The sequence below is a fragment of the Grammomys surdaster genome, unplaced genomic scaffold (assembly GCF_004785775.1).
Source record: "Grammomys surdaster isolate TR1022 unplaced genomic scaffold, NIH_TR_1.0 125156, whole genome shotgun sequence".
Classification (NCBI taxonomy): Eukaryota; Metazoa; Chordata; class Mammalia; order Rodentia; family Muridae; genus Grammomys; species Grammomys surdaster.
In genome coordinates, this window is record NW_021620050.1 from 700,824 (window position 1) to 727,861 (window position 27,038).

Genomic DNA, 27,038 nt, shown 5'->3' on the forward strand with positions numbered 1-27,038 from the left:
TCTTTCTTTCTTTCTTTCTCTCTCTCTCTCTCTCCTTCCCTCCCTCCCTCCCTCCCTTGCACCTTTCTTTCTTTCTTTCTTTCTTTCTCTCTCTCTCTCTCTCTCTTTCTTTCTTTCTTTCTTTCTTTCTTTCTTTCTTTCTTTCTTTCTTTCTTTCTTTGAGATAGGGTTTTCCTGTGTAGCCCTGACTGTCCTATAACTTGTAGATGAGGCTGGCCTCAACCCACTATCTGGCTTTCTTTCTTTTTTAAAATTAAGGATGTAGTTCAGTGAATTTTAACAAGTGTTAACAACTAGGTAGCAGCCATCACACAGTGAGAATATCAGATATTCCCATCATCTAGGGTCATTTGCTGTACATCCCAGTGGTACTAACCCCTTACACCGCCAGGCTGCAGGGAGTCCCTGATGCTTCACTACAGAGCACCTCTCGCTTCCTTCATCTAACCTGTCATTCATTAATGTTATTTATATCAATAGTACATTCATTCTCATTGTTTGCTAGTGCTCTGAAAAATGAAGGCAAACAATGTGTTTATTCTTTTGTTGGCGATCATATAGGGAGTGTCCAATGATTGGCTATTATGGTAAGGTTACTATGAGCATCCATGTTCTTTTGGTTCACTTGGATATGGAACTGTAGGTCACAGAATGTCTGTGTATTCCAATTTATAAGATACTGCCCCAAAAGTGACTTTTAAATAGTGACTAGAAGAAGATGAGGAAGCTAGCTGACCAGATAACTCAGGGAAGAATTTTCCAGGTTAATAAACAACAGACGAGTCATCGTGGCCGAAGCAGCGTGAGAAGGGAAAGAACGTGAGCTCAGAGGAGATGGGGCTGCTAAAGATAGGCGGTGATTGTATTATTTTAGTGATTTTAGAATTTACTGAGTCACGTAGGGTAGGGAGAGGATTAATCCAACAAGTGGCAGCTGACTTTGACCTTGGAAAAAATAAAATCTGTCTCTAACTTTGTAAACAGAGTATAGCAGGACTGGGGTAGGATGCAGGAGAGCAATCGGGAAACATCTGCTGTAGCCCGCTCTGAGGACTGGTGGTGTGTTCAAACTAAAGCAACACTCGGCATAGGATGAAGTGGGAAAGGCAGCAGAACCGGTGGGATTTACGTGGATGAGAGAGAGACAGGAATTGATGAGGACCACGGAAATGACAGAGCTGCCATAACTGAGACGGGGAAGGTTGTAGATGGAGAAGGTTTGAGGTAGAAGCATAGGTACTCAATTTTATAATCTTTGTGTTTGAGATATTTGTTAGATATTTCACATGACAAGCAAGTGCTTGGGTCTATGTCAGGACTTCTGGGGAAAGGGTTGTGCTAGAGACACAAATTGGGGTGGTGTAGGTGTGCGGATGGTCTTGGAAGCTTTGAGACTCAGTTGGATCACCAAGGGACTGGGGGCATCTAAGAAGGAAAAGGACCAGGATTAAGCTCCAGGCCACTCACATTGATAAGCATTGAAAAAAAAAGGAGAAAAGGAAGCAAGAGAAAATACATGTGGGAAGAAAAGCCAGTAGCCAGGGCGTGGTCCTTGGAACCAGATTTAAAAAAAAAAAACTGAGAAGAGGGAGGGCTCAAAGTCTTGAAAAACTTCTGGGCTTGATAACTAAAACTTACCTTTGGCTTTAGCATCTTACATGACCTCCGCTAGAGTCACCTTGGCATCAGGTCCCATTACAGATGGTTGTGAGCCACCATGTGGTTGCTGGGAATTGAATTCAGGACCTCTGGAAGAGCAGTCAGTGCTCTTAACCGATGAGCCATCTCTTCAGCCCCTAGATGATGATGATGATGATGGTGGTAGTGGTGGTGATGATGATGATTAATTATTATTATAATTATAAATGTATAGGTTTCTTAGATCTCCCCATAGACTATGCTTTGCAGGCTAGACCAGCACCAAGCATCCTCCATAGCTTTCAACATAAATTTTACTAAACTCAGAAGAGAAATCCCAGATCTGAGTGGCGAGGTTTAAATGCCTAGTAAGCTGCAGGTGACACAGCTGTGTAGAAAAGGTGGGTGAGAAGCTGCCTTCTCCATCTTGTTATGTCCTCCCCTGTACCCGGGTGCTGGGAGAAGTCCAGTAGAACCTGACTCTCCTGGAAATGCACCGAGAGGGCCTGGTAGATTTAGGAAGCGAATAACTTGAGAAAAGGGCCACTAGGGAATGGAAATCCTTGACCGAGTTTGAGCAACAGCCACTCATTTGGTAAATATGTCATTACCTTCTGTAGGCAGGATGTGCTAGCCATAGTGAAGCAGCAAGTGGAGGCTGAGAGGGATGTCATGCTCACACGGACTCAGTGTCACGGACCTCTCTGCTGTCACCCAGCAGTTTTGCTTCATTCCTAATGAACTGGAGTTGTTTCTATAAGTGATGGTTGAAAGGAATTTACTATTAAGGCCTGGTGTAGGTTGACCTGAACAGACTGTTACTGTCTTGGTAGGGTGCTGCCTTTGGAGACACTGGAAGCCTCCCACTTGTTAAACCTGTTTTGCAACACTGAGAGACAGGCAGTCAGAGACAAGGCACTCTTTGGGCAGAAGACAAGCAGTGGAGTGGTGGGGTGGCAACATTTGTTTATTTATGGTTCACCAAAGACTTAATAGGTATTAAGTGCTTAATAAGTTATGTAAGTAATTGTTTCTGGTGTGATCGGACCACAGAATTAATGGCAAGGCACCAAACATGGCCATACACAATGTACTTACAGATGTGAAGAAATGCAATAGAAGCCACACACACCATTTGAAATTCTCTGGTGACCACATTTTAAAAAACTGAACAGAAGAGTCTGGAGAGGTGGCTCAGCAGTTAAGAGCACTGGCTGCTCTTCCAGAAGACTGATTTGCCGGATTCAAATCCCAATGCCCATATGGCAGCTCACAACTGTCCGTAACTCCAGTTCCAGAGACTCTGATACCCTCATCTGACATACACACAGGCAAAGCACTAATGCGCATGAAATAAAAATAATAAAAAAACTGAAAAGAACCATGTAAAATTAATGGTAATAATGTATTTAAATATTGTAAGTTCAATGTAAAATCAAAGAACAAAAATTCTTAATTGTTTTTTTAAGCTTGCATATTCCTTTGTGATAATTAGTATTAAAAATCCACTGTGAACTGTCCTTGCACAATTTGCACTAGTTATATCCCCGGGGTTCAGTAGCCATGGGTGGCCTGTGCCTACCATGCTGAGTGGCCCAGCTGTGGGGTATCTGTAGGGTAACCTCTGTCCCAGGTTTCCAGGAGAGGCCTAAGCTCACGAAGTTGCCTGCTAGCAGAGGATTTGCATTAGGCCAGGCCAGGTTTTCAAGGCAGGACTCAGAGATTAGAGTACATCAAATCCTATCAGATCCCATCAAGAACTTAAAAGTATTCAGCCGGCCATATTTGCCAATTTATTTCAGTTTGGGTTGTTTAAGTTTTTGAGATACGGTCTCACTGCATAGACCTGGCTAGCGTGAAATGTTGTGTAGACGAGCTGGCCTTGACTTCACAGAGATCTGCCCACCTGAGTGCTGACATAAGAGGTATGTGCCAATTTGCCTTTAATATAATCATTATACTCCAGATAAGTCCTAAACCTGCCGCCTGAGGAGAAATAAAAGAAAAACAAAGGGTGATTCCTGGGAAATGCAGTTCCTAAACAGCTGAGAGAAATACATCACTGCGAGCATCCCTTTTAGCTCCTGCAATGGGGCCAGGCGCCTGTCTCCTGTGAAGCATCCTGGGGGATGGCAGGGGCTCCAGCCTCACCCCAGCTCTTACCAGGGCCCTGCAAATTACTAAGTTAAGCCCTGCCGGACCTATTTGTGAATATAGACTCCAGCCAAGTCAAGGAGGTTTGTCCTGCTGAGGAATGTACTGGGGAGGGGAGAGGCTCACTGAGATCATTGGTATTTGTGTGCACGGCTTCTCACTTGCCAGCTTGGTTGGGGCAGATCAACAGAAGCTCTGGGACTTAACCAAGAGGCTAACAGAGTGGTCAGAGAAAATAAATAGCTTATGACATACCGGTCAGTGTGAGAAAGACGGCATGTATCTCAGGACCTCTGGGTACAGAGTCTAAATAAAATAGCCAGGGCATCTCACTTTTCCTCATGTATTCTTTATTAAAAGTAAACTCATGTTTTAGAGCAATATACATGGGCCAAAAGGTAGCTAGGAAATCCTTGAGTGTCCTGTCCAATTTTTATTATGAGTTAAAATACATATTTGTATACTGTACACATATACATATATGTGTACACACACATATATATGTACACATATACATATATACATATATGTGCATACATATATATATATATATATATATACACATACATACATACATATGTCTATATATACCCCTGCATGTGTAGCTTCCACTACCATCAAATTCCAAGCATACTTCATTTTAATCTTTTTTAAATTGGATTCCCAAACTGGGTGTTGGTCAGAATTGGCTATTTCATCTGTGATTCATGCCTCTGACTACTATGTGGAAACTACATTTACTGAATACCTTCACTATGCTAATATTCTCATTTCATCCTATTTAATTGGATATACCTGAAATTAAAACCTGAAGGAACTGCACTAAAGTCCCTGAAGTGATCTCTAGAAGAGAGAGGAGCGATAGCTGTGAACAGTGGCTGACTCTACATTTTTCTGTGGTTCAATGTAGTAGAATGTGTGAGAGTCGGTATTTACACCCAGTTGATAGCCATCTTTCCATGCTCCTGCCTCAGCCCTGGAGGCTTACCTCCCCTTGATGGTGCTGCAGTTCATATTTATATCCCAAACTAGGGCTGGAAGGGAGAGCAGCCCGAGCACGATACCTCATCCGTGGGTTTAGTGGTGTCTCTTTGGAGGATGAAGTCGGGAGTCACATGAATTCACAATAAGTTGTGTATCTGCTGCTACTTATATCCGCCACCTGTGCACATTTCTGTGCAGCCATCTGATGCTGGGTTTTCTCTGCCTTATTGAGTTCTACTATAAATCAACTACTTAATTAGTTAGACTTAGGCTGTAAACTCTGTGAGGGCTGTGTCAGACTTGTTATATCTAAAAGCTGTTATATACACATACAAGGGTTGATGCTTAAGTATGTGGTTGGGAGAAGAGAATAAGGGAATGCTGACATCTCACAAGTCAGCTACCTTGCCCCCTGCCACTTTTCTGTCTTGTCTGTCTCTCTCCCCTACCCCTGCCTCTCCCCCTTTCGCTTTGTCTCTATACATGTCACACACACACACACACACACACACACACACACACACACACATCTCTAGCCACATTTACCCAAACACCTAATCTTAGGATGTCAGTGCTCTCGGACGTAAACATCTACGTTGATCTAATCAAAGCCAGTCAGTGTGGCTTTAGGACCCCAGGAAGAACTGGTGGACTTGAGAGACGGTGTCCTGAACAGAGTGTCACAGTTTGGACACAGGGCCTACTGTTGTAGAAAGCAAACTTTCCACTTGTTTTTTTCCATCTCCTTGGGAGACTGGATACTCAAGCTGGCTCTGGCTGGGCACCACCCTGGTATTGCACAGTGTGACTGTGCCTGAAGACAGTGCACTGTTGTCCCTTCCCTGGCAAAGAAGGAGACTTGTCCCGCGTTGGAACAACCTCTGTGCCTGATAGGGCCTTAGTATACAACCGAAAGAGGGTGAACATAGACTCTGTGGGAGTTGTACTTCATAAACCAAGTCTTCTATTCTGTTAAAATCTAGAAACTTAATGTTCTGTACATGAAGCCAGCTGCCTGGATGTCTCACATTCACAGAGGTCACAGGGAGAGCAGGTGGGATTATGTCTCAAGTAGGATATTACATATCCTTGGTTGCTATTTGAATGAATCAAATGTTTACAAACAAAGCTTTGAGATGAGTAATGTCACAGCATTAATACAGAACTAGATGTCTGCACCTATGAGAGTTCTGTTTTGCTTAGAAATTTCGTGAATAGAAGGAAATTGTATTCATAAAAGAATTCCTTTGGAAACTACTAAAATGATTTCTAGGGGTCATACAAGCCCCACTATCTTGTACCTCAGTCAGGAGGATAAAACGCTGTATGAAAACACCATCTGCGTTACCACATTCTGCAGAAATGATCTGCCCCAGTGTGATCAGAGAAGTCTGAAAAGGGAAATTATTCTGTGTATGAGGAGATCTTATGAACCTTACCTTTCTAGAGAGGGGAAGCTCAGAGTTAATGGCTACTTCTCACTGGGGTGGGCAGACCTGTGGGAGGGTCTCATAAGCGCTGCAAACTCTTCTTCCCACTAAAATATTTCTTTTTGAGTTTCTTTAAATTACAGAATTGATTAGGGTGGGATTTCTGCTAAGCTTATTTTTATCTCAAATAAAGACTTGTTTGTGGAAGGCCCGCTCCTCTTTGGCATCTTCTGTCTCTAAATGTGCAGGAGGTTCCCTGAGGTCTGACTCTGACTTACCTTGTACTACACAGAGAACTCCCTGAGCTCACAACTGTGAGGCCAAGGAAAGTGGCAACTTTAATCATATCTGAGTATTGTACTCACTGATTTTATCATGTATACTGACATGTTGTTACATAATTACAATATTTATATTACTGTATAATAATTATATATAAGATTATGTATCTCCATATAGTATATAGAGAAGTATAACATATATTATGATTATATAGTATGTTATATATATATATTATATAGTGTGTGTATGAGAGATCACATGGTCCCTATGGTTAGGATCTCATAGATAACATCTTTATGTACACACACACACACACACACATATGTAGGACTCTATAGTTTACTACTCAAGTAAAAATACAATTGAAAACAGATGACAAAAATTTTTTTTAAGTATTCATTCCCTAAATTTACATGGAGAGATACCAAGAGCAAAGAACTTCTGTTAAAGCCTAGAGGGAAAATCAGATGTTTAAGATGAAAGGAAGAGTGAGGTAGGCACAGTCCAGAAATGGGTGTTGGACGGCCATAGGTCCTTGCTTTCTACTGCTCCCCATGTGGCCTCTGACACCATTCTCAGTATGGATGCTGAACTATGCTCTTCTTGTACTGCAGGAAGTTTCCTGGACAGGAGGAAGCTTGAGGTAAATCCCAGTAAGGTCATGTTTAGAAGGAGAAAAGACACCACAGCCCAGGTGGCTCAGGCAGAGCACTGGTAGCATCCAAGGACAGCTGTGTGGTTTCACAGGCGGTAGAAGCCCTCATGTTTGGAGGAGGTAGCCCCACGGAGCATAGAGGCAGGTTTATTCTTTTTATTCACCAATACTAGGAAATAGACTCAGTACCACCATCCTATGGAACTCAGAGGGTTTAAAGAAGCTGATGTGGGGAGCCAAATGTTCTTTACCTTAACTCTAGTTTAGATTATTTCAGAAATAAAAAAGAAAAAATGCAAAGAATCTTAAGTACTTTATCTTTTTTGTAGTGAAAACACCCATTTGACTTGATGGGAAATTCTAAATGTGCACAAAGATAAAAAGAATAGCGTTTCCTGTCCCCTGCCCCATGGGGGGCCATGTCCCGGGTGGGTCCACAGCTTCAACACTTCCCAGTGAACCTTGTTCTTCTGGTCTCATTACAATGTTATGTCTCCTGTTCTCAACTTCCTATAGCAGCTTGCAGGCATCGTTTGACCTTGCCTGGCAATCTATCAGAGTGGACCTCTGATATGGTTTTTGTTCTAAAACATAAGCACCATAATATAGCCATCTCCAGAGAGTTTGAAAAGGGTTTCGTTGATGGCAGCTGTTATCCAGTCCATCTTCAATTTCCTGTCAAATGCTCATGTTCAGATCTTGAGACCTTGATGCCTCAAGATCCCATGTAGTACACAGAAGGAGAACAGGGCCTTTCACAGGGGGAGGGGGGAGAGGGAGATGAGAGGGAGAAGGAGACTCTGGAATTCTGTTTATTTACCCTTCTGTCTTTGGTAAATATGTAGAGCACCACCCAGAGACTGTTCCCAGATTAAAACAGAAAATCTTTTTATTTTTTAATTTTACACTTTTCATGTATGTGGGTGTGGTGCGCATGTGGGTTGTGGGTGAGTGTATGTATGTATATGTATGTGTGCTTGGACATGTATATGGAGGCCTGCATTTGATGTAGGAAATCACCCTCCATCACTCTTCTGCATTATTTATCGAGATAAGGTCTCTCAATCAATCACAGAGCTCACCCATATGGCTAGTCTAGTTAGTGAGCTTGCTCTGCGGAAATCCTGTCTTTGTCTTCCAAGGCTAAAATTACAGGAGGGCCACCATACCCAACTGTGATTTATATGAGTTTCAAGGGATTTGAACTTTAGTTAGTCCTCAGCCTCACAAGGCAAGCACTTTAACCACTGAGTCATCTCCCTGGCCCTGAATTGTTAAAAGTCTTCATATTTAAAGTTTTTCACTCAACCTCAAAGCATTACCCTATATCCCTGCCTTGGATAGCAGAGCTCAGTCCATGAGACAAGACTCGAGTTTGGAATATGAATTTTTAGCATGGGAGACTGGTTGTACAAGAAACTCTAAGGACCCAGGGTGCCTCTTGCCCTGAGCTTTAAATAGGTGTTATTTCATGCGAAGATAATATATAGTGAGCATATCATGTTTGCAAGGAATAGAAGACTTTGCTTATAGATCACTAGGGAAAACAAAGACAAGGAAGCATGGATAGAAAAACACGTGGGAACATAACAAACCTTCATCTTTAAAACAAAGTAGCACCTCCCTAGATCCTTGGTGGGGAGTGGATATGAGGCAGGGGTGGTAGGGGTGGGAGTGGGGAAAACGGCTGTTGAGTAGATATTTTTTCCTTTGTCCATCTGTCCCTTGTTAGCTGGCTTGTTTGTTGGATTTATTCTGCCCTGAATTGTATTGGGAAAGTTTTTGAAAATATTATTTTTAAGAGAGATCACTACATTGTGAATTTTATGAGCACTTAAATCTATTTAAAGTTAAAATTGAAAACTTGGAAACTGTCAGCTGACCAGTCTGTTGTGTTTTTAACTCAGTCCTAGTTGAACTAGGAAGTAAATGCAGGCGGGGAAATCATTTTAGGGAGTGCTGTGTTTAAGGTAGATTGCTGAGACCCTGGTCTAGAGGCTTCATCTTACGTACACTCTGCAGGTCACGGCAAGCGTGATTGAAGTCATTGCTAAGTGTGTCAGCCCTGGCCTCTGATTCTCAATGCTGACATTGTGATGTCATTTGGTGCCTTCCTCACTTAACTTAAGCTTCAGCACTGAAGGTTTTCCTTGAGCTAGTTGGGTGGATATTCCTTTTGGGAGCACACAGTAAAGGAGGTGCCTTCCTTTCCAGCTTCCTTTTCTTTGGTACATAAATTTGCCTAGATATTTTAATACAGTGCTGACAACATTTGCTGTTTGATAAGCAAGTGTAGTTTGGGACCCACTTAAGCTATACTCAGAATAGGAAGTATGCCAAAATACTTACTCATGAAGTGTAGACAAATATGGTAAACCACACCATGAATTACATGTGACTCATAATTCTATGTCTCTTTTCATAATTCTATGTTTCTTTTTCTCTTTTTTTTTTGTTTATTTTTAATTTATCTTCACTACTTATCTCAAAAGACTAAAGTGGACGGTGTTCAGATTGGGAACCTGTGCTAGGGCATCCGGCTTTTAGTGTGCCAATTTCTTCTCCTTTCTATGCTACAATGTTAGACTAATACGTGATTATGAACCATAGCTTCAGCTATCTCAGTCAGACAGGGCAAATCATTACCATTATTGTTGATAATAGCCAACATTTTTTGAATGTTTACAGCATGGCAGTAGTATGGCTGTTTATACATTATTTCACTTAGTTGTATTAATATCTGTGTGAGATTGGGACCACTCTTGTCCCCTTGACAGAGGAGAAGATTATGGGGACTCGAGGCCAGGTGCTTTGCCCAGCCCTCTTCTGGCCTTTATACCTGCTGCCTCCATGACGACTTTCAAGACTGGACTCCCCACAGCACATTTTCTAACTATGGTTTCCCACAGTGAACTAAACCAGACAAGAGTGGGTGTTGTTTTCAGAGCTGATCTCTAAATAGTGAGGCCAGTGTAGAACTGCATTTGTTGCTGCCTTTACCTTAGAGGCTACCCTCAAATTCCTTAGATTTAAAATAAAGGACCCAAAGGGCATAGATGCTAAAGTCTTGGTTGGTGAACATCTTTACACAGGTGGCGACTAGGTGTGTTTTGCACACCATCTTACTTCCTCTACATAGAATCCCCTGTGAGATGATCGTTATTGTCTTCACTGATGAAGAAAGCACCCATGCAAGCCTGGAGGAAACTGAGGCCCAGAGTGATTAGTTACACTGTGTAAAGCTGGTGCTCTGTGGCTTCGCACTGGGTGTCTGTAGGGCCTTCCACGCTCCTGTGTTCCTTGTGGGTGTGTTTGGTTTTGTTTTAGAATGTGCATATTTCATGGAATATATTTGCAAAAGACTTTTTAGAGGATTGTCCATTGATCAGTTTATGCCTGTTGCAGACGTATTAGTGAGACTGTATGAGTGTAGCTTCTTACGTCACTGGAGAGTCTTTGATGGACAATAGCTCCCCTCTGTGGGAAAATAGGCCACAGTGGTGGTCCTGGAGACTTTCCACGCTGGTGGGTCCCACATACAGGAGAAACATCTGGAGTTCCAAAGGCTGGAGGCTCTGGCAGTAGCAGGCCCCAATGACACGAGAAAGTCCTTGGTTCCAAAAGGGTTTATTTTCATGGTGGATGGTGAATGGATCTGGATGTACCCCTCTGAAACTCAGGGCAGATCTGAGTTAAATAGGGAGGGAGAAAGGGGGAGAGTCTTGGGAAGAATGCTTAATTTGCTCTGCCCTCTGGCCTTCATTAGTATGTAAATCTCTCTAGGGCCTGAGGTCTGTAGTCACGCCCTCTACCTGTGCACTTTGGAAGGGGTTGTAATGGCCTATGTGACTGGACAATGTAGGTCCATGGAGACTAGACTGTGTATCAGGACCCTGGGTTCTTGGGACATGGCCGAACACCTGGCATTTCTCCCTTGGAGTCCCAGTGTTCCAGGTCCATGCCCAGCCAAGAACCAAGATACCTTTACACAATCCCACACCCTTCCTGTCTTCTTGGTATAGCTTTTGCAAACCAGTTACTTGCTTGCTTTCTTCCTTTTGTGTATTCCACATGTGTGCACATGTGATACATGTATGTGTGTATGTGTAGGAGTGCATGCCCCATGAGGAAGTCAAAGGAGAAAGTCTGCTGTCCTTCTCTATCAGTGATATGATATTCTCTAAAATATCATAATAAAATGTTATGATATTTTAGTCCCTGGAAGAGACAGGATTTCTCACTGAACCTGGATCTTACCATTCAGGCTCGACTGGCAGCAAGTCCCAAGATCCTCAAGTTTGTGCTTCCATTCTGACCTTCCATTCTCAGCCCTCCACCTCCTAACCCCATGTTGGGATCACAGGCGCACACATGACCACATCAGCTATTCTATGTGGATGCTAGAGATCTGAACTCAGGTCCTCATGCTTGTGCGGTGAGCACTGTTAGCAACCGAGCTACCTCCTGCTTCTGCTAATGTTTTCTGTATTGATTTCCCACTCCTCGTATACAGCAGGCTATTTAACCTACTGGGATGCACTGTGCAAGCATCACCAAATCCTTGTTCATACTTTACAGGCATAGCTTTATTTCCTTTGTTTGTTTGTTTGTTTATTTGTTTGCCAAAATCTTACTGGTTGCTGCTGATAGATTATTTCTCTGGCAGTGAAATAAACCAATTCAAGCCATATTACATAATATTAAAGGCAGGTTTATTGGGAAACTGCTCTCACTGGTCTCAAGGATTGAGACCAGGGGAGTAGCCATGAGGAAATTGGGGTGGGGAGAGAAAGAGAGAAAGGGACCATGTGCAGAGAGAAGCAAAAGAGTAGGAAGGGGGTGGGGAAGAGGGAGAGAAAAGAGAGACCAATATGTCTGGATTATACAGGGAGAAGCCAATGGAGGAAGGGCAGTCCAGGCCCTGGGCTGGAAAGTTCAGGGTTGGGGGCAGGATATACCACATAGGGATTGAGGGATGCTGGGAGAACCTGGAGGCCAGGTCCACTTTGCTAAGTAAACTATGTACCTCAGTCCCTTCACCCAGGGTCCAAAACCAAACAAGTTGATTTACCCTAATAAGAATTGTTTTCTACATAGATTTACCACCACTCTCACCTTAATATGTATAAAAGTCTAATTTCATAATCAAGTTTCATGATATTGTTTCTAAAACTGACACAAACATTTTTTCTTAAAAAAATTAAATCCAGAGCTGGAGAGAGAGCTTAGTTGGGAAAGTACTCATCATGTAAGTATAATACCTGAGTTTGATTGCCAGCATGTATTCCAAAAAGTAAAATAAAATTAAAAAGCCATGTGTGGCATCTTACGTTGATAATTCTGGTGCTGGAGAGGTGGAGACAGGTGGATCTCTGGAGCCCAGTTGCCACACAGCCTAGTCTAACCTTGTAGAAAGTTCCAAACCAGTGAGAAGCCTTACGTCAAAGGAGGCAGATGGCTCCTAAGGAATGACATCTGATGCCCTGTGGCCTCTACACGCACGGGCACCTGCACACACGTGTCCACCTACCCACATGAACACACATACACACATAATTAGACCCCTTCATATTTTAAAGTCTAATGTAGCCTATATCAGTAGGAAATTTTGCTATATATCTGTCCTCTAGTGTTTTACACAACTGATGGTCTAGGTGGGGCATTGATTATCCAGAGGCAGTGCGGACAGACAGGAAGTCTTGACACTCAGAGTTCATTTGCTAATCTGTCTGGATTTCCACATGTATCAGAGGTTCTGAAAAGGACTGAGATGAGATGTTGTAGACCAAGGCCAAAGTCAAACAGGAATCAGGATAGAGAGCACCGCTGGCTAATGACAGTGAATGTCTGTTTGCTTTTCAGAACATCGAGCTGAAGGTTGAAGTGGAGAGCCTGAAACGAGAACTTCAGGACAGGAAACGGCATCTAGATAAAACATGGTATGTTCCGAGTTGAGCTCTGTGTAGAGCAATGTGTATGTAGGAGCTCCACCCAGACTCCAACTCACTCACTGGAGAGTAATCAATTTGGAACCAAAGCCCTGAACCTTCCCCTTCACATTTGAATGTAGGCTCTAATTTGCGATTTGAAGCTATGGGTTTCATGGTTTCTTTCCCTTGGATGTGTCTGTTTTTCAGATGCGTCTGCTGTGGTCAGACACACCTTGCCACTAATGAGCAGGTCTCCCAGACTCAAGACTGTAAGTTTCCTATTAAATAGGAAAGAACTAACCAGGAGGAAGTGAATGTTAAGATATTTGCAAATAGCATTTATCAGAGATGACCAGTTTAATAAGATCCAAAGCATAATGTTCAGGGAAAATGGCCACTCTCATGTTCTTCTGTGAAAATAAGGATTATGACATCATTTTTGGTATGGTTTATTGACTTTTAAAATGAAAAAAAAAAAGATAATCCCTAGAGGAACTCTATTCCTTGTAACTGAAGACACTCATGAAAGGATAAAACCAAGAATATGTCTGCATCACTTCTTTGTAATGACAGAAAATGTGAAGCAATCATCCATTAATAAGACATCTGCTGAAGATACTTCAGTGTATCTGTCCTGTGGCCTATTACAGAGTTGTTAAAAAGAATAAACTCCATATTGTTCTTGCTATAAAAAGCTAAGAAGCAACATAAATGCTAAGTGAATATTCATAGTACAAGCCTCGTGGGGCAAACACGTGTGTTCGATTCTTTTCCTATTGCTGTGATAAATTGTTGATCAAAACCAACTTGGATCAGAAGAAATTTGTTTTATCAGGCAACAGTTAGCACTGGAGGAAGCTGGGCAGGGATTCAAGGGATCCCTGAAGAGGCGGTGAAAGAACACTGCTCACTGGCTTGCTTAGCTACCTTCCTTACACAACCCAGGGCCTTGGGATGGTACCATCTACCTCCTATACCAATTAGTAATTGACAAAATGTCCCTAAAGACATACTCACAGGCTGATCCAATGGAGACAATTCCTCAGTTGAGATTTACTTTTCCCAAGTGTGTCAAGCTGAGAACTGAAGCCAACTATGACAGTATAGTTGCTTTGTTATGCATAGGGGAAAAAATCAAACCAACTTGGAGGATTGCTACCAAACTCTTGAAAACCCGCTTTCATTAAGAGAGTAAGATCAGAGTCTGGCAAGAAAAATACTTGATCTTTTTTCCTTTTGTATATTCTGTCAAGATGGCTGCTCCAGCCAGGTGCCATGGTACACATCTGTGAATTTAATACTAGGATGCTTGAGGCAAGGGATAAGGACTTTAAGGTCATCCAGACCATGTAGCAAATTCATGTTGAAGGAGACCAATGAAACTTTGTCTCAATAAACGAAAAGAAAGTTAATTTTATAGTTGTGTAGTTTCTGTCATAGTCTAAAGGGCAGTTTTAAATGATGGTGTTATAGTATAACCTGTAATCCAAATATGTTTGATCTGATCTGATCTCCTTTTTGTATCTATAGTAGTTCTTGCACTTTAGGATAGCTAAATAAGATATAAATCAGAGTTTTATATTCATATATATGCAAGATGTTGGCAATAAATAACAAAAAATAAATAACAACCCCCCCCAAATAATACATAAAAGGGTTTTCTTATTAGGATCGGGTCTTTCCATTAAGAAAACTTGCCTGCTATTGTAGGCTCTAGAAAACTTTAAATAACAATAAATCAATCCATATTGAGATTTCTGTTATGCTTCAGCATTTTATATTATTCCTATGTTTACTATGATAAAGGTGGCATAGTATTCTAAAACATAAAAGGCTGGGATATAGGGAGTAGAATTGATCTCAGAGTAATGAAAACATATAGTCCAGAGCCAAAGGAAAAGCTGATTCACAAAAGTTGCCCTTGTTGGATCCCGGGGTTCTTTCTTTGCGATTTGTGCCTTCCTACTTCACAAAGGCTATACAATAACAACATCGGAAGATGGGGCTAGCCTCTGAGATGGCACTGATTAGCACTCACTATATACCAAGGAACTGCACAATATCTGGGGAAGTCCAATACATCTCCATGGAGACAACCTCCTGATCTATATACTAAAGTGTATTAGACTTGGTGGTGGTTTATAAGCCTATGATTTAATGTAGTTCTTCACTCTAAGAGCAAGAAGATGATTCATGGTTCTCACAAAATTACTTAAAACACAAACAAAACCTAACCGGAATTAAGATAACTTGGTACCTGATTCGACCCCCAAATTTTTAATCCTCAGATTTCCAAGGACAGCTGTTGTTCACTATAAATAAACTGTTGATACCTTACCCGCTTCATGCTGGTGCCTGAACAGCCATTCCTAGGGATATCAGAGAAGCCACATGCAGCCAAACCTGAGTATATGCAGATTAAATGTCTGTTCTCTGCCTGGATACTGGATAGAACTGTATAGAGCTGGCCCAGACTCAGGACAGGTCCTCTGTGCATTCCTGGTTGTAAAGAAGCATTTCTGTGGACATGGACATCATGTCCTGGCAGCCTAGTGGAACAAACATTTAACAGCAAGAGAGCAGGCTGCTGGCAAATCCCTCTAGGAGGGCAGTTCAACAGGAAAATCCATGACTGTGGCCCTAGCTGCCGACTCCTTGCCTTCCCCATGAGCTCCTCCTCTTGAAGTTATAGCAGTCATGGTGTCTCAGGGCAGCAGGCCTACCCTCCTAGACAGGCAACAAAGAAGCTAGAGGTCCTAAAAGGTCAGATGAAAAGGCTGGGCAGAGTAGTTCCTGGGAACAGTGCAGAACAAGTCTTTCTCTTTCTCCTCCCTGGTCCAAGAATGGCTGGAGTGATCTGAGTCTGCAGATGAAATTTGGTGTCTGCTCTAATTAGCAAATGCTTTGTCGTTGTAGGGCCGATGCAGAGGATCTCAACAGCCAGAATGAGGCAGCGCTCCCGTGCCAGGTTGATGAACAGCAGCAGGAGACAGGACGCGTTTATGAGCTCCTGGAGAACAGGATCCAGCTGCTGCAGGAGGTGAGCGGTATCCACAGGGCCTCAAAGACAAGGGCAAGTGGGCCCTAAAGCCTCTTCTGGGCCACTCTATCTATTCTGGCCTGTCTGCTCTACTTTGCTTCGCTAGTCTATCAGGTGTTCCTGTGTGTTAGAGCTCTTGTCCTGGATGGAACTTTCCACCACTCAGCTTCCCTGCCTTTTTCAGGAATCCAGGCTTGCAAAGAATGAAGCCACACGGATGGAGACTCTGCTGGAGGCAGAGAAGGGATGTAATCTGGAGCTCTCAGAGAGGTGGAAGGATGCTGCCAAGAACAGGGAAGATGTATCAGGAAACCAGGTGAAGCTTGACCAATATTCTGAGGCGCTGGCCCAGAGGGACAGGTGGGTGTTTTTGGTGGGTTTTTTTTTTCCTGGGCTGCCTTTTTCATGTTCCCCAAGTTGGTGGAGCACATTATAGCCATACTGCCCCCCTTTGAGTACAGATAGTGGGGTTTTTCTCCATTTCTAAAATGCCATGTCTCTCTGGACCAAATTTTATAGACTTAATAGGATTGGAGCCTATTGAGGTTGGCTCTTCATTGGTATCCAGTAGGAATGCTTTTGTGCCAGGAGCCTATGTAGAAACAGGTAAATAACGGAATGGTTGAATGATTGCATGAAGAGATTCCTTCTGTTTCTTTGTCCCAGGAGAATTGAAGAACTGAGACAGAGCTTGGCTGCCCAGGAGGGGCTTGTGGAACAGCTTTCTCAAGAGAAACAACAACTGTTACATCTGCTGGAGGAACCAGGGAGCATGGAAGTGCAGGTAAGGTTCAGGCTGGGTGGCCTGGGCACCAGCTTCATAGTTTCTTGAGCATTGTGTTGTTACTGACTGGTACACAACAAATCACCACACACTGCACAGCTTAGAACACAATATACCTTTATCTTGCAAAGTTTTGTGTCGGGAACCCAGATGTAGCTCAGCTGGGTCTCAGTTTAGGGTCCTGTAAGTCTGAAATCCAGGTATGTGCTGGGTTTCTTATCTAGAGGCTAACCGTGGAAAGGATGTGTATCTAAGGCTCCATGTGTCGCTGGCACAATTGATTTCTGTAAGGTATCAGCAATCACAGGCTAGAGTAAAGACTGTCACTCCTCTATCTCTTTCCATGGCTCGCCTGACTAGGACAGGCCCACCTTTTGGTTAATTTAAAGTCAACTAATTATGGAGCTGGAGAGAGGGCTCAGCAGTTGAAAGTGCTCACTGCTCTTTAGAGCAGACTTTGGTCCCAGCATCCATGTCAGGCAGCTCACAACCACCAGTAGCTCTAGCTTCAGGAAAGTAGAACTCTTTTGGTCTCTGTGAGCGCTTGCGCTAACATGCTCATCCCCACACTCAAGATTCACACGCACGCATTATGAAAAATAAACAAATGTTTTTAAAGCCAATTGATTAGGAATCTACATTATATTTGGGAATTCTGCTCACTTTTGTCATGGACTGTAGCCCAGTTGTGCAGTGACATTCCATTGTGCTTGCCCCACAGTGTTGTTTAGAAGCTAATCTTTCTCTATAGCACTCCAAGGGAGTGGAAATTTCACAAAGAGATAGATACCAGGGAATTATGTGGAAAACTTTAGAATTCTCTCATCAATGCCGAGTGGTTTCTTGCCACAAATAATGTGCTCTTAAAATAGGCTTTATTGTAAAAAGAAAAAACCTTTCAAATGAATAAAACATTACATATCAAACCTAACTAAACCCAAAGTTCATACAACTTAACAAAACTATATATAGTTAGAATTAGCATTCAAAAGAAAGTGTGAAGCTTCCGTAACTTTACACTTTCAGAATTGAATATATTTTATGCACTTACCCACCACCCAAACTCAAATTATCCATGACAGAGTTGGAACTAGAAGAACAATTAGCTTCATATCCTCATATGACTCATGCCAGTTTTATTTTCATGTTGCTTCATCTGTTGATACTTAGGGTTATTTCCTGTGCTGTTGCTGTTCTTTTCTCTCTCCCCCTCCCTCTCTCCCTCCCTCCCTCCCTCCCTCCTTCTCTCTCTCTTTCTGTCTTTCTTTCTTTCTTTTTTAATGTTCTTGAAGCTGGAAATATGGCTGAATGGTTAAGAGCACTGACTGCTCTTTCCTAGGACCCAAGTTTAGTTCCCAGCACCTACATGGTGGCTTACCAACCATTCCAGTTCCACAAGGGATCCAGTGCCCTCTTCTGGCCTCTTGTGTACATTTCACATACATATATACACATAGGCATATATGAGGTTAACACTCACACACAAAGTAAAAATAAGTAAATCTCAAAAAAAAAATTAGAAAGTTTTTGCCTATTTCAGTATGTTGAAGAGTACCCCTGTGTTTTCTTCTAAAAGTTTCACTGCCTCAGGTTTTCAGTTGAGGTCCTTGATCTATTTTTAGCTGATTTTTTTTTATATGAAAGATAAGTATCTAATGTAATTCTTCTGCAGGTGGAAATCCAGGTTCCCAGTATTTGTTGAATAGGTTATCTTTTTTCCTAACTATTTTTTGCCTCTTCTGTCAAAAATTAAGTAAGCATATATTTATCATTTTAGTTCCGGGTTCTCTAATCTGTTCCATTGGTTGAGCTGTCTTTTCCTGCGGGACCAGACTGTCTTTGTCACTATAGCTCCATGGTATAATTTGAGGTCCAGTACTGTAATATCACCACCATTGATTGTTCTTACTCCTTAGGATTGCTTTGTTTATTCTTCTGTGGTTCTATATAAACTCTACTTTTATTTTTTCTAAATCTGTGCGATATAACATGGAAATTTTAATAGCTATTGGATCAATTCTGTATGTTAATTTTGGAGTTATAGACACTAGCATAATATTAATTCTATCCAGGAACATGTAATATTTTCCAATATCTAATACCTTCTGTGATTTCCTTTTTCAATAACTTGAAAATTTCATCTTAGAGGTCTTTCACTTCTTTGGTTCTATTTATTCCTAAATACCTGCTTTCTAAGGTGGTGGTGAATGGAATAATTTTACTAATTCTGTTTTAGGGACTAGACTTTATAAAAAGCCACTTGGTTATCTTTTCTTTTCCTTTTAAATATTGATTTTGCATCTTGAACTTTCCTGTGTTAATTAAGCCCGGGAGTTTTCTAATAGACTCAGTAGGGTCTGTTAAGTAAAGAATGACATCATCTGCAAATAGGGACAGTTTGACTTCTTCTTGTTTTATTGGTATTTCTTTTATGTCTTTCTCTTATCCAACTGCTGAAGCTAAGGCTCTGAGAATGTTTTCCCTACATATTGTTTAGAAGCAAATCTTGTCCTTTAGCATCTCAAAGGGATGACAATTACACAAAGGTATAGAGACACTGGAGCATTATGGGGACAGTCTTGGAATTCTCACAGCAATGCTGAGTGCCTTTACCTACCTAGAACATAGAATGAGGTTTTGGTGTTGAAGAGCATGCCTCTACTATGGAGAAAATAATTGCAACATCAACTACATTGTTGTTCTTGGAAGTAACCACAGCCCTGGCACCCTTCCTCCATTTGGCCTTCAATTTACTAAAGCCAGACTTTCTAAGTGAGCTCTAGAATGTATCTATGCTTCAGCAATATAAACAATTTCTGGATATTTTCATAGCTTCACATTGTTCTTAGGGTAACAAAACACAAAATGTGCAGACCCAGGGTGACTAGACCTCAGCCCTCATGCTCAGACTTGTACTTGACTAGTTCTGGGGAGCACACGGCTGAGGTGTGTGATGTAGACAGTGACTTGGAGGGCACAGAGTTCCACTCTAAGTCACAGTCTCCAGTGGAAACTCCTGCTAAGTTATATTGGAGATCAGGTCAGGATCTTACAGACCATCAGGGGTTTCCAGATGCTTTGAAGCCAGGTCTAGGCCAGCGAGGCATTCTCACAGACCTTACGCTAGATCCAGATACTGCTTTCCTAGGACGTGATTGGAAGTGGGTCCTATACACTAGAATATGCAGCATGCAGCATATCTCCATCTAATCACAGAAGACACCTGGCAGGGGGACAAATCCAGATCCAAACACTTGCCTGAGAGGGTCCGACTAAGACTCTCTGTGAGGACACAACACAGAGAGACCACCAGGGAAGTATTTTCTCAATATGGATGGCTGACCAGTATCAATGGGGTGTATGATCCATGGACTGGGCTTTCATATGGACTTGCTTTTGTGAGAGGATAGATGGCTCTAAGTGGCTATGGAAAAAACGTATGGAATGGAGCTGCATGGTAGAAGAATTTGTGTGGATTAGTCAGTCAATTGGCAAGAGAGTACTGGTCTACCCCAGGCATTTACAGAGGCGGACCAACTCTGGTGATAGAGGGTGGAGGCAGGGTAGACATCAGGATTCTTACTATGATAGAGAAACTGGTGGAGAGCTTGTCAGATATGCATATTATGACTATCAGCGCAGGTCACCTTCTCCCTATTATAGCTGAATCAGAGTACAATAAAAAGCTCCATCCTATAGCCCAAGACAATATTGATAATGGAATAGTTGAAGCCAAGGACGTGCCTTTTGGTTTTGGATTTTCCCTAGTCAAAACAAGACAAGACACAACAAAGCAAAACAAAACAAAAGCACAATGTCTAGTTTATTTAATCTATACTTGGCCAGCTGTGGCTGTTTTCTGCCCATTTTGCTACACTCTTAAATATGTTAATTGTTGTTTGGAGTAATTCAATGTCTTGGGTTAAAAGGAGCCCCATGTTATGCTCTGTAACTCTTTGTTGCCTTTACAAAGGATTAAATCATTAACATGATGAGAGAAATGATCTTTTGAAAGGTTTTGTGACCAATACTGTAGTGGATGTATTAAAAATCTGCAGTTATCAATACTTACTTTCCAAAAAGCTCTGTCTCACTCACTGTTTCAAGAATATGTTCAAAAACAGTCATGCCTGACTGCACATGCTTGTAATCTCAGAAGTTTGGATGAGGAGGGAGGAGGATAGGGGTTGTAAGCCATCTTTGGCAAACTTGGAGCCAGCCTCAGAATCAAAATAATAATAATAATAATAATAACAGTAATAGTAATACTAATAATGAATCATCTATGAGACCAGCTAAGGGGCAGTTATTTGTATTCAATAATATTTCCTAAGTCGATTTTAGCAACATTGGCCTGGGCAGACAATACTTCCATCCAGTCCTTGAAGCAACTGATTCAATGTGCAATGTAAAGCTAATGTATGTTAAATGATCATAATAAATCCATCACTTCTATAAAAAACAAATCTGTGGTTATAACAATCTGCCTTTTGCCCTTTCCTTGAGGAAGATGAGTGATACTTTAAATAGGTCAGTGGAGTGCCGTGGGACAGTCCATGGTGAATGTAGAAAGTCTGAAGCTTATAGAAGGGACTATGAGGCATTTCTTTTGAAGAATGTAAGAATTCTAAAAATAAAGTGACTTTAAAGACCAAAAGCTTGTAGATTCCTGTAAAACAAGTATTTCAAGCTACACATTAAACATGACAAACTTAAAGTGTGTTTTTTATGTTAAATTTATGGAAACCGGAGTATTACCCTAATCACTCAAGGGCACCTCTATTTATTACCTAGAACAACTATGTAGCATGAATGTGTGGTTTGTAACACTAGTGATGGGGACTGGCTGGGTACCAGTTTTTATATCAGATTTTAAAAGCAACAGATTGTTATTTCAAAAAGACAAATCACTGTATTGTACTCTAAAGGAATGCTTAGAACAAGGTTACACAGCATCCTAAGACACAATGGCATCAGCATCTGGTGGGAAAGTGAACTAAATCCCATAATGTGGACCACCTTGATGTGCTTCTGAAACACTGCCTAGTATCTATAAAGCTTCAGATGCCACATGACCCGGGTCGCTATGTTGGGGATCCCAAAGTAACAGGTGGTTATGCCCTACGTGGTGAAAAAGTGGCGAATTTTCAAATAAAGGCACAATCTTCCTTTGATTTCCTTGGTAGAGTAATTAATAGGAAATTGAATGTCTATTAGCACTCTGCTCACATATGCAACCAAATCTCGTTTTGGCTTCTGGTGATTACAAACATTGTGGATGCTACTGTCAATGGCCAGTGGAACAGTCGAGTCATTTGGAATTTGAATCAACAGGTTGTCATGTGAATTCCTTGTCTCCTCTTCCTTCCTCATAACAACTAAAGTAAGCCCCATCACCCCATGGGTTTCTAAAATGCACATTAGCTTGTCCTAGAGTCTAGGGAAGCTAGCTTTAGAGGCATGTAATACTAAAATAAGCAGGAATAGAAATATGAACATGGTTCTGAAAGGACCCACAAGTGACTGTGATCAATCAGCTCTGTCTTTGGTAGTTGAAGAGACAATCACCTGGAAACCCCTTAAATCAGGCTGTGAAGACTGAATACACCAGGTGGGGGATGAGGGGAAGGGATGCCATTGGTACGGTTTGAATCTGAAATATCTCCAGCAGACTCACGGCTTTAAACTCTTAGTCTTCTGCTGAGACTCATACAGCTTTGGACTAGACCTGACTGGGGTGCCAGAGAAGGAAAAAATGGCAGACACAATGACATGAAGCTGGGATGAAGCTAGCTGTGCTCTTGGATACAGCAGCATGAGTAGCCACCTGGAAACTTGGTGCATCTTTTTATATACTGCATAATCAAGGAATTAGGTTAGCTAATCTCATATAGTCTCTGAAGGGAGCAGTCTTGGGCTGCAGTCACCCAGGGTGAAGAAGTATGACTGGTATTTTCTATACCTACTTAAATGTTTTAGCTAAAGGTCAATCTTTCATCAACATTCATACTTGGATGAGGGGAAGTCCTTGTCATTCTTGTGAGCCTGACCTAGGGGAGGCTTTGCCATTTCCATGAGTCTGAGACACTGGCGTCCATGACATGGCTGTACGCATATCAACAGTACAGATTCACAGGAGACTTCACCTCCTCCCCGTAGTCTCCCAGTGGCGGAGCTGTTTTAAGAGGTTCTAGCATCTTTAAAAGGTAAAGCCTGGCTAGCAGAAGTAGGCCACTGTGGGCCCAGGCCTTCAGCTATAGTTCAGCCCACCCTCTGGCCAAGTTCTCTCTGCTTCCTATCCCACTGAGATGTAAGCAAACTGCTTAATGCTCCCACTGTCGTGGGCAAGAGCCACTATGGCCTTTATACCTTCTCCATCTTGAAACTATGAGCCAAAATAAATCCGTCCTCTTCTGACTCGCTTTTGTCGGCAGTGATTAAAGTAACTGCTATGATCCTTCTCGGCAGGGGAGATGTGCAGGGTGGCTTGGGAGGGAGTTAAGGATTTAAGAGTAATTGCTGTTAGCAAGCATTTAATAAGGAAGGCAGAAGGCTGAGATACATAGCTGGGAAAACCCCATAAATACTGCAAAAAGCAGTAGAATTTTTTTCTTAAGCACGAGAAATAAAAATCACATAGTGTGTATTCTAGAAAAGGCAGCCCTAACCAACGCAGGTGATTGACGCAGCCTCGTGAGAGCAAGGTATGGCTGCCCACGGCTGTTAACTGCTCCACTAAGCATATTCTATGAATTAGATAGGAATAAAAGATATGATAATTATAACTGCCTTTTCCCTCTTCTCAGAGTAGCATGTGCCGAACCCTGTTATTTACGATGCCTGAAGCCTGTGCTGTGGCCGTTCTCCTGCCTGCTGACAGCAGCAATGTCACAGCTCCACTGTATTACACCCACACCCCTATCTGCTGTGACAATGTGCTCTGAAGGGGGCCAAAATTTCATATCTAAACTTTTAGTCCTGATTTCCAGGGACTAAAGAATTCCTTTCATTGACAGAAAAGCCATCTCATAATCTCCAGCTGATGCTGAAGGACAAAGATGCTCTAGTCCTGAGCCGGTGTCAACATCACTGCCACAGTTCTTCTGGTCTTCACAACCAAAACCACTGTGGCTGGCATGCAGCCCTTAGAAGAAAGGGGAGTCCACAGCCCTGCACTTCTAGGGTTAAATAGTCTGGGTGAAGGATGCTCAGGTACCCTAGCTCCCATTTGTAAGCATTTCTTATGTACCGTGGCAGCATGGGAGGGTGGATTGTGTATCATGTGAGTACAAGGAGTTTCACTTTAACACCTTTAGTCCTTTTAGTGTTCTGTATAGTCCTAAGAATGATCTACCATGGCTGTGAGTGAATGAATCTGCTAAGTACATAGTAAGCAAAGTAAAAGAATCAGTAGACATAGTGGATAGATAACAAAACACTATTCAATTAATTGAGCACTTGAAGCATCCAGCATAAACCCACTTCTGTGACAAACACCATGACTAAATGCAACAAGGGAGAGAGAAGGTTAATTTAATGTTACAACTCTCAGAACTTCATTGATGGAAGTCAGAGCAAGAATCTGAAGCAGAGGCCATGGAGGAATGCTGCTTATTGGTTTACTCAGGCTTGCTCAGCCTGCTTTCTTATAGACCCCAGGGCCACTTGCCCATAGGTAGCACCACCCACAATGGGCTAGAGCGTCCAGTATTATCATTAACCAAGAAAACGCCCTGGCAGGCTTCCGAACACGCCAACCTTCCAGTGGCATTTTCCCAACTGAGCTTCTCTCTTCTCAGATGTGCTAGATTTGTGTGAAATTGGTGCCCTGCTTAGTTATGCTGGAGTTTCTGAGCAAAGGCTCTGGGAAGAGCAGACCATTCTCTCTAGAAATGTGCTTCCAAGCTCCATTTTTATGGGACAAATAATAATAACCTCTGTTGGAAATGGTTTTCTTCTAGCTGTTTTCAGACACAGTATCTGCGGCACCCTTAGCTGCTCACTCTCTCTTCCCACTGCAGAGCTGTGAGGTCAGCCTGCCTCAGGAACAGAAGCTTTGGAGGAGACAAAGAAGGGCTTCCTCTCTCTGAGCTCACGTTCAATACACTTAAATAGTATGTGTCAACTGACCAATATAATGTGCATCACACTAAGTCAGGTACTTCTGGGGCTGGAGAGATGGCTCAGAGGTTAAGAACACTTCTAGAGATCTTGAGTCCAATTCCCAGCAGCCACATGGTGGCTCACAACCATCTGCAACGAGATCTGACGCCCTCTTCTGGCTCACAGGTGTACATGCAAATAAATAGAGCATGCATATGCATAAAATAAAAATAAATAAAAAAGACGGGTGCTTCTGCAGCTTATTATTATTTATATTAATCTTACTAACTTTTTAGCTGTTTTTTTCTTTCTGTCCCATGACAGTTGTTCAGTAAAATTGTTTACCATAATATTTATGAACTTCTATTAGATAATCTATTAACTTTATCCAAAGATTTTATAATTCTATAAATGTGACAAGCACCCCTCTAGTCCTTCTGGGTGTTCATTCAGGGCCGCAGCTTGGAGCCAGGGTACTCAGTAGCTGCTGCATCTCACCCCCCTGTTTTTCCCTGGGCAGTTGGGAAAGTTAAGATGGTTAACAGAGCCCCTTTCTTTTCCTCAGTGAAGGGAGCAATAGTCATAGTGAAAATCTGATAGCTGTTCCAGCTATTGATATTTTTTCTTACAGAACAGGAGATGCTTCGTTCCAAAGCTTGTAAAAACAAAACAAAACAAAACAAACAAACAAAAAACAGAACCAAGGGCTGCAGAAATCGTGTGCTTGCAAGCAGAGGTCGGAAAGAATTCTTGCTTTGTTTCTCCCATATTTTCTCTAGTAACAGATACGTACATCGTAGACATGTGATTTCATTGTGGACACAGAGCAGCGGAACTGGGGCAGCGGAATTGGGGAGGTGTGCTCACTAATCAAATAGGACCTTCCCACTGGGATCCACAGACACTCAAGCTTTTACATTCATGCCTCTTTTGCACTAATATAAACAGCACTGCTTACAGTCCGGCATGTTTCCTAAAATAGTAAACATTCCAGTGTTTCCATGGAGAGATCTGACGTGGAGACTAATGCAAGAATGTGTTCTGAATGCTCACAGAGGAGAAGGAAACCCTTACAGGGATTCATAGCTTAGGCGAGCACCAGACAACTTCATATAAGGAGGTTTGGGTTTTTTTTTGTTGTTGTTCTTTGTTTTTTTTTTGAAGGGGAGGGGTGTTTAGAGAAGCTTTTAGTTCCCCGTGTTAAGCTGATGAATGCTGAACTGGAGACTCACATATAAACCCTCATTCCACATTACCCTCCCAGTCATAACCTTTGTTAGTAACAGGTCTCAGGAGAAAGACTTTCTCAGCAAAAGCAACCATAGCTTTGGTACTTAGAGCTGCAGAGGAGGTAGAGAGGGGATTCCACACAGTGCCATCAGCAGGACTGACATGGAATGCTGAGGGCTCTGACACTTGAAAAGAAACACAAACCATATGTCTTTGTCTCTCAGAAATTACCACCTATGAAAATCACTAAAGCAGGGAAAATGTAAGGCAACATAGAAAGGAGGAACGTGGTGGACTACCGTAAGCGCCAAGAGTTTGGTCTGTAAAGCATGAAAATGGTTTAAGTAAATGGAGGCAAAAAGGGAAAAACACTGGTTTATTCATTCAATGACTGTTTGCTAATATCTAGAAAGATACCGATCTTAAGTGCTGTCTTAGTCCATTTACGCCGCTGTAGTGAAAAGCTACACTGGAGAACTTAAAAACAAGAGAAACATTTCTCTTAGTTAGGAATGCTAACATGCATGACTGCAATCTGTAGACAGACTGGAAGTCTCCTGCTTTTAAAGTCCAAGTTTCCAAATGCTATATTAGTTAGTGGGAGGCACCATTGTTTCTTATTTCTAGCACCTAGAGGCCATGTACCAGTTTGTATGTTGTCACAAAGCCTAGCTTTCGTGGCTTTCCTTGTGAAAAGATTTATCGCGAGTAACTTAGATAATGGCAGACTAGATGGTTCCATGAAGGGGGGTTTATTAATTGAGAGAGAGAGAGAGAGAGAGAGAGAGAGAGAGAGAGAGAGAGAGAG

The 27,038-nt window shown here is 42.1% G+C and overlaps 1 protein-coding gene across 5 annotated transcripts in view; it reads left to right on the forward strand.

Moving 5' to 3' along the window:
- Positions 1-27,038, forward strand: part of LOC114637052 (myomegalin) — a 166,011-nt gene that overhangs the window by 54,686 nt on the left and 84,287 nt on the right. For all 5 annotated transcript variants that reach the window (XM_028785188.1, XM_028785192.1, XM_028785189.1 and 2 more), the window contains exons 5-8: positions 13,006-13,082; positions 15,990-16,113; positions 16,298-16,473; positions 16,780-16,897. In XM_028785188.1, the coding sequence (XP_028641021.1) occupies positions 13,006-13,082; positions 15,990-16,113; positions 16,298-16,473; positions 16,780-16,897 (495 nt within the window). The remainder of the gene's footprint in view (positions 1-13,005; positions 13,083-15,989; positions 16,114-16,297; positions 16,474-16,779; positions 16,898-27,038) is intronic.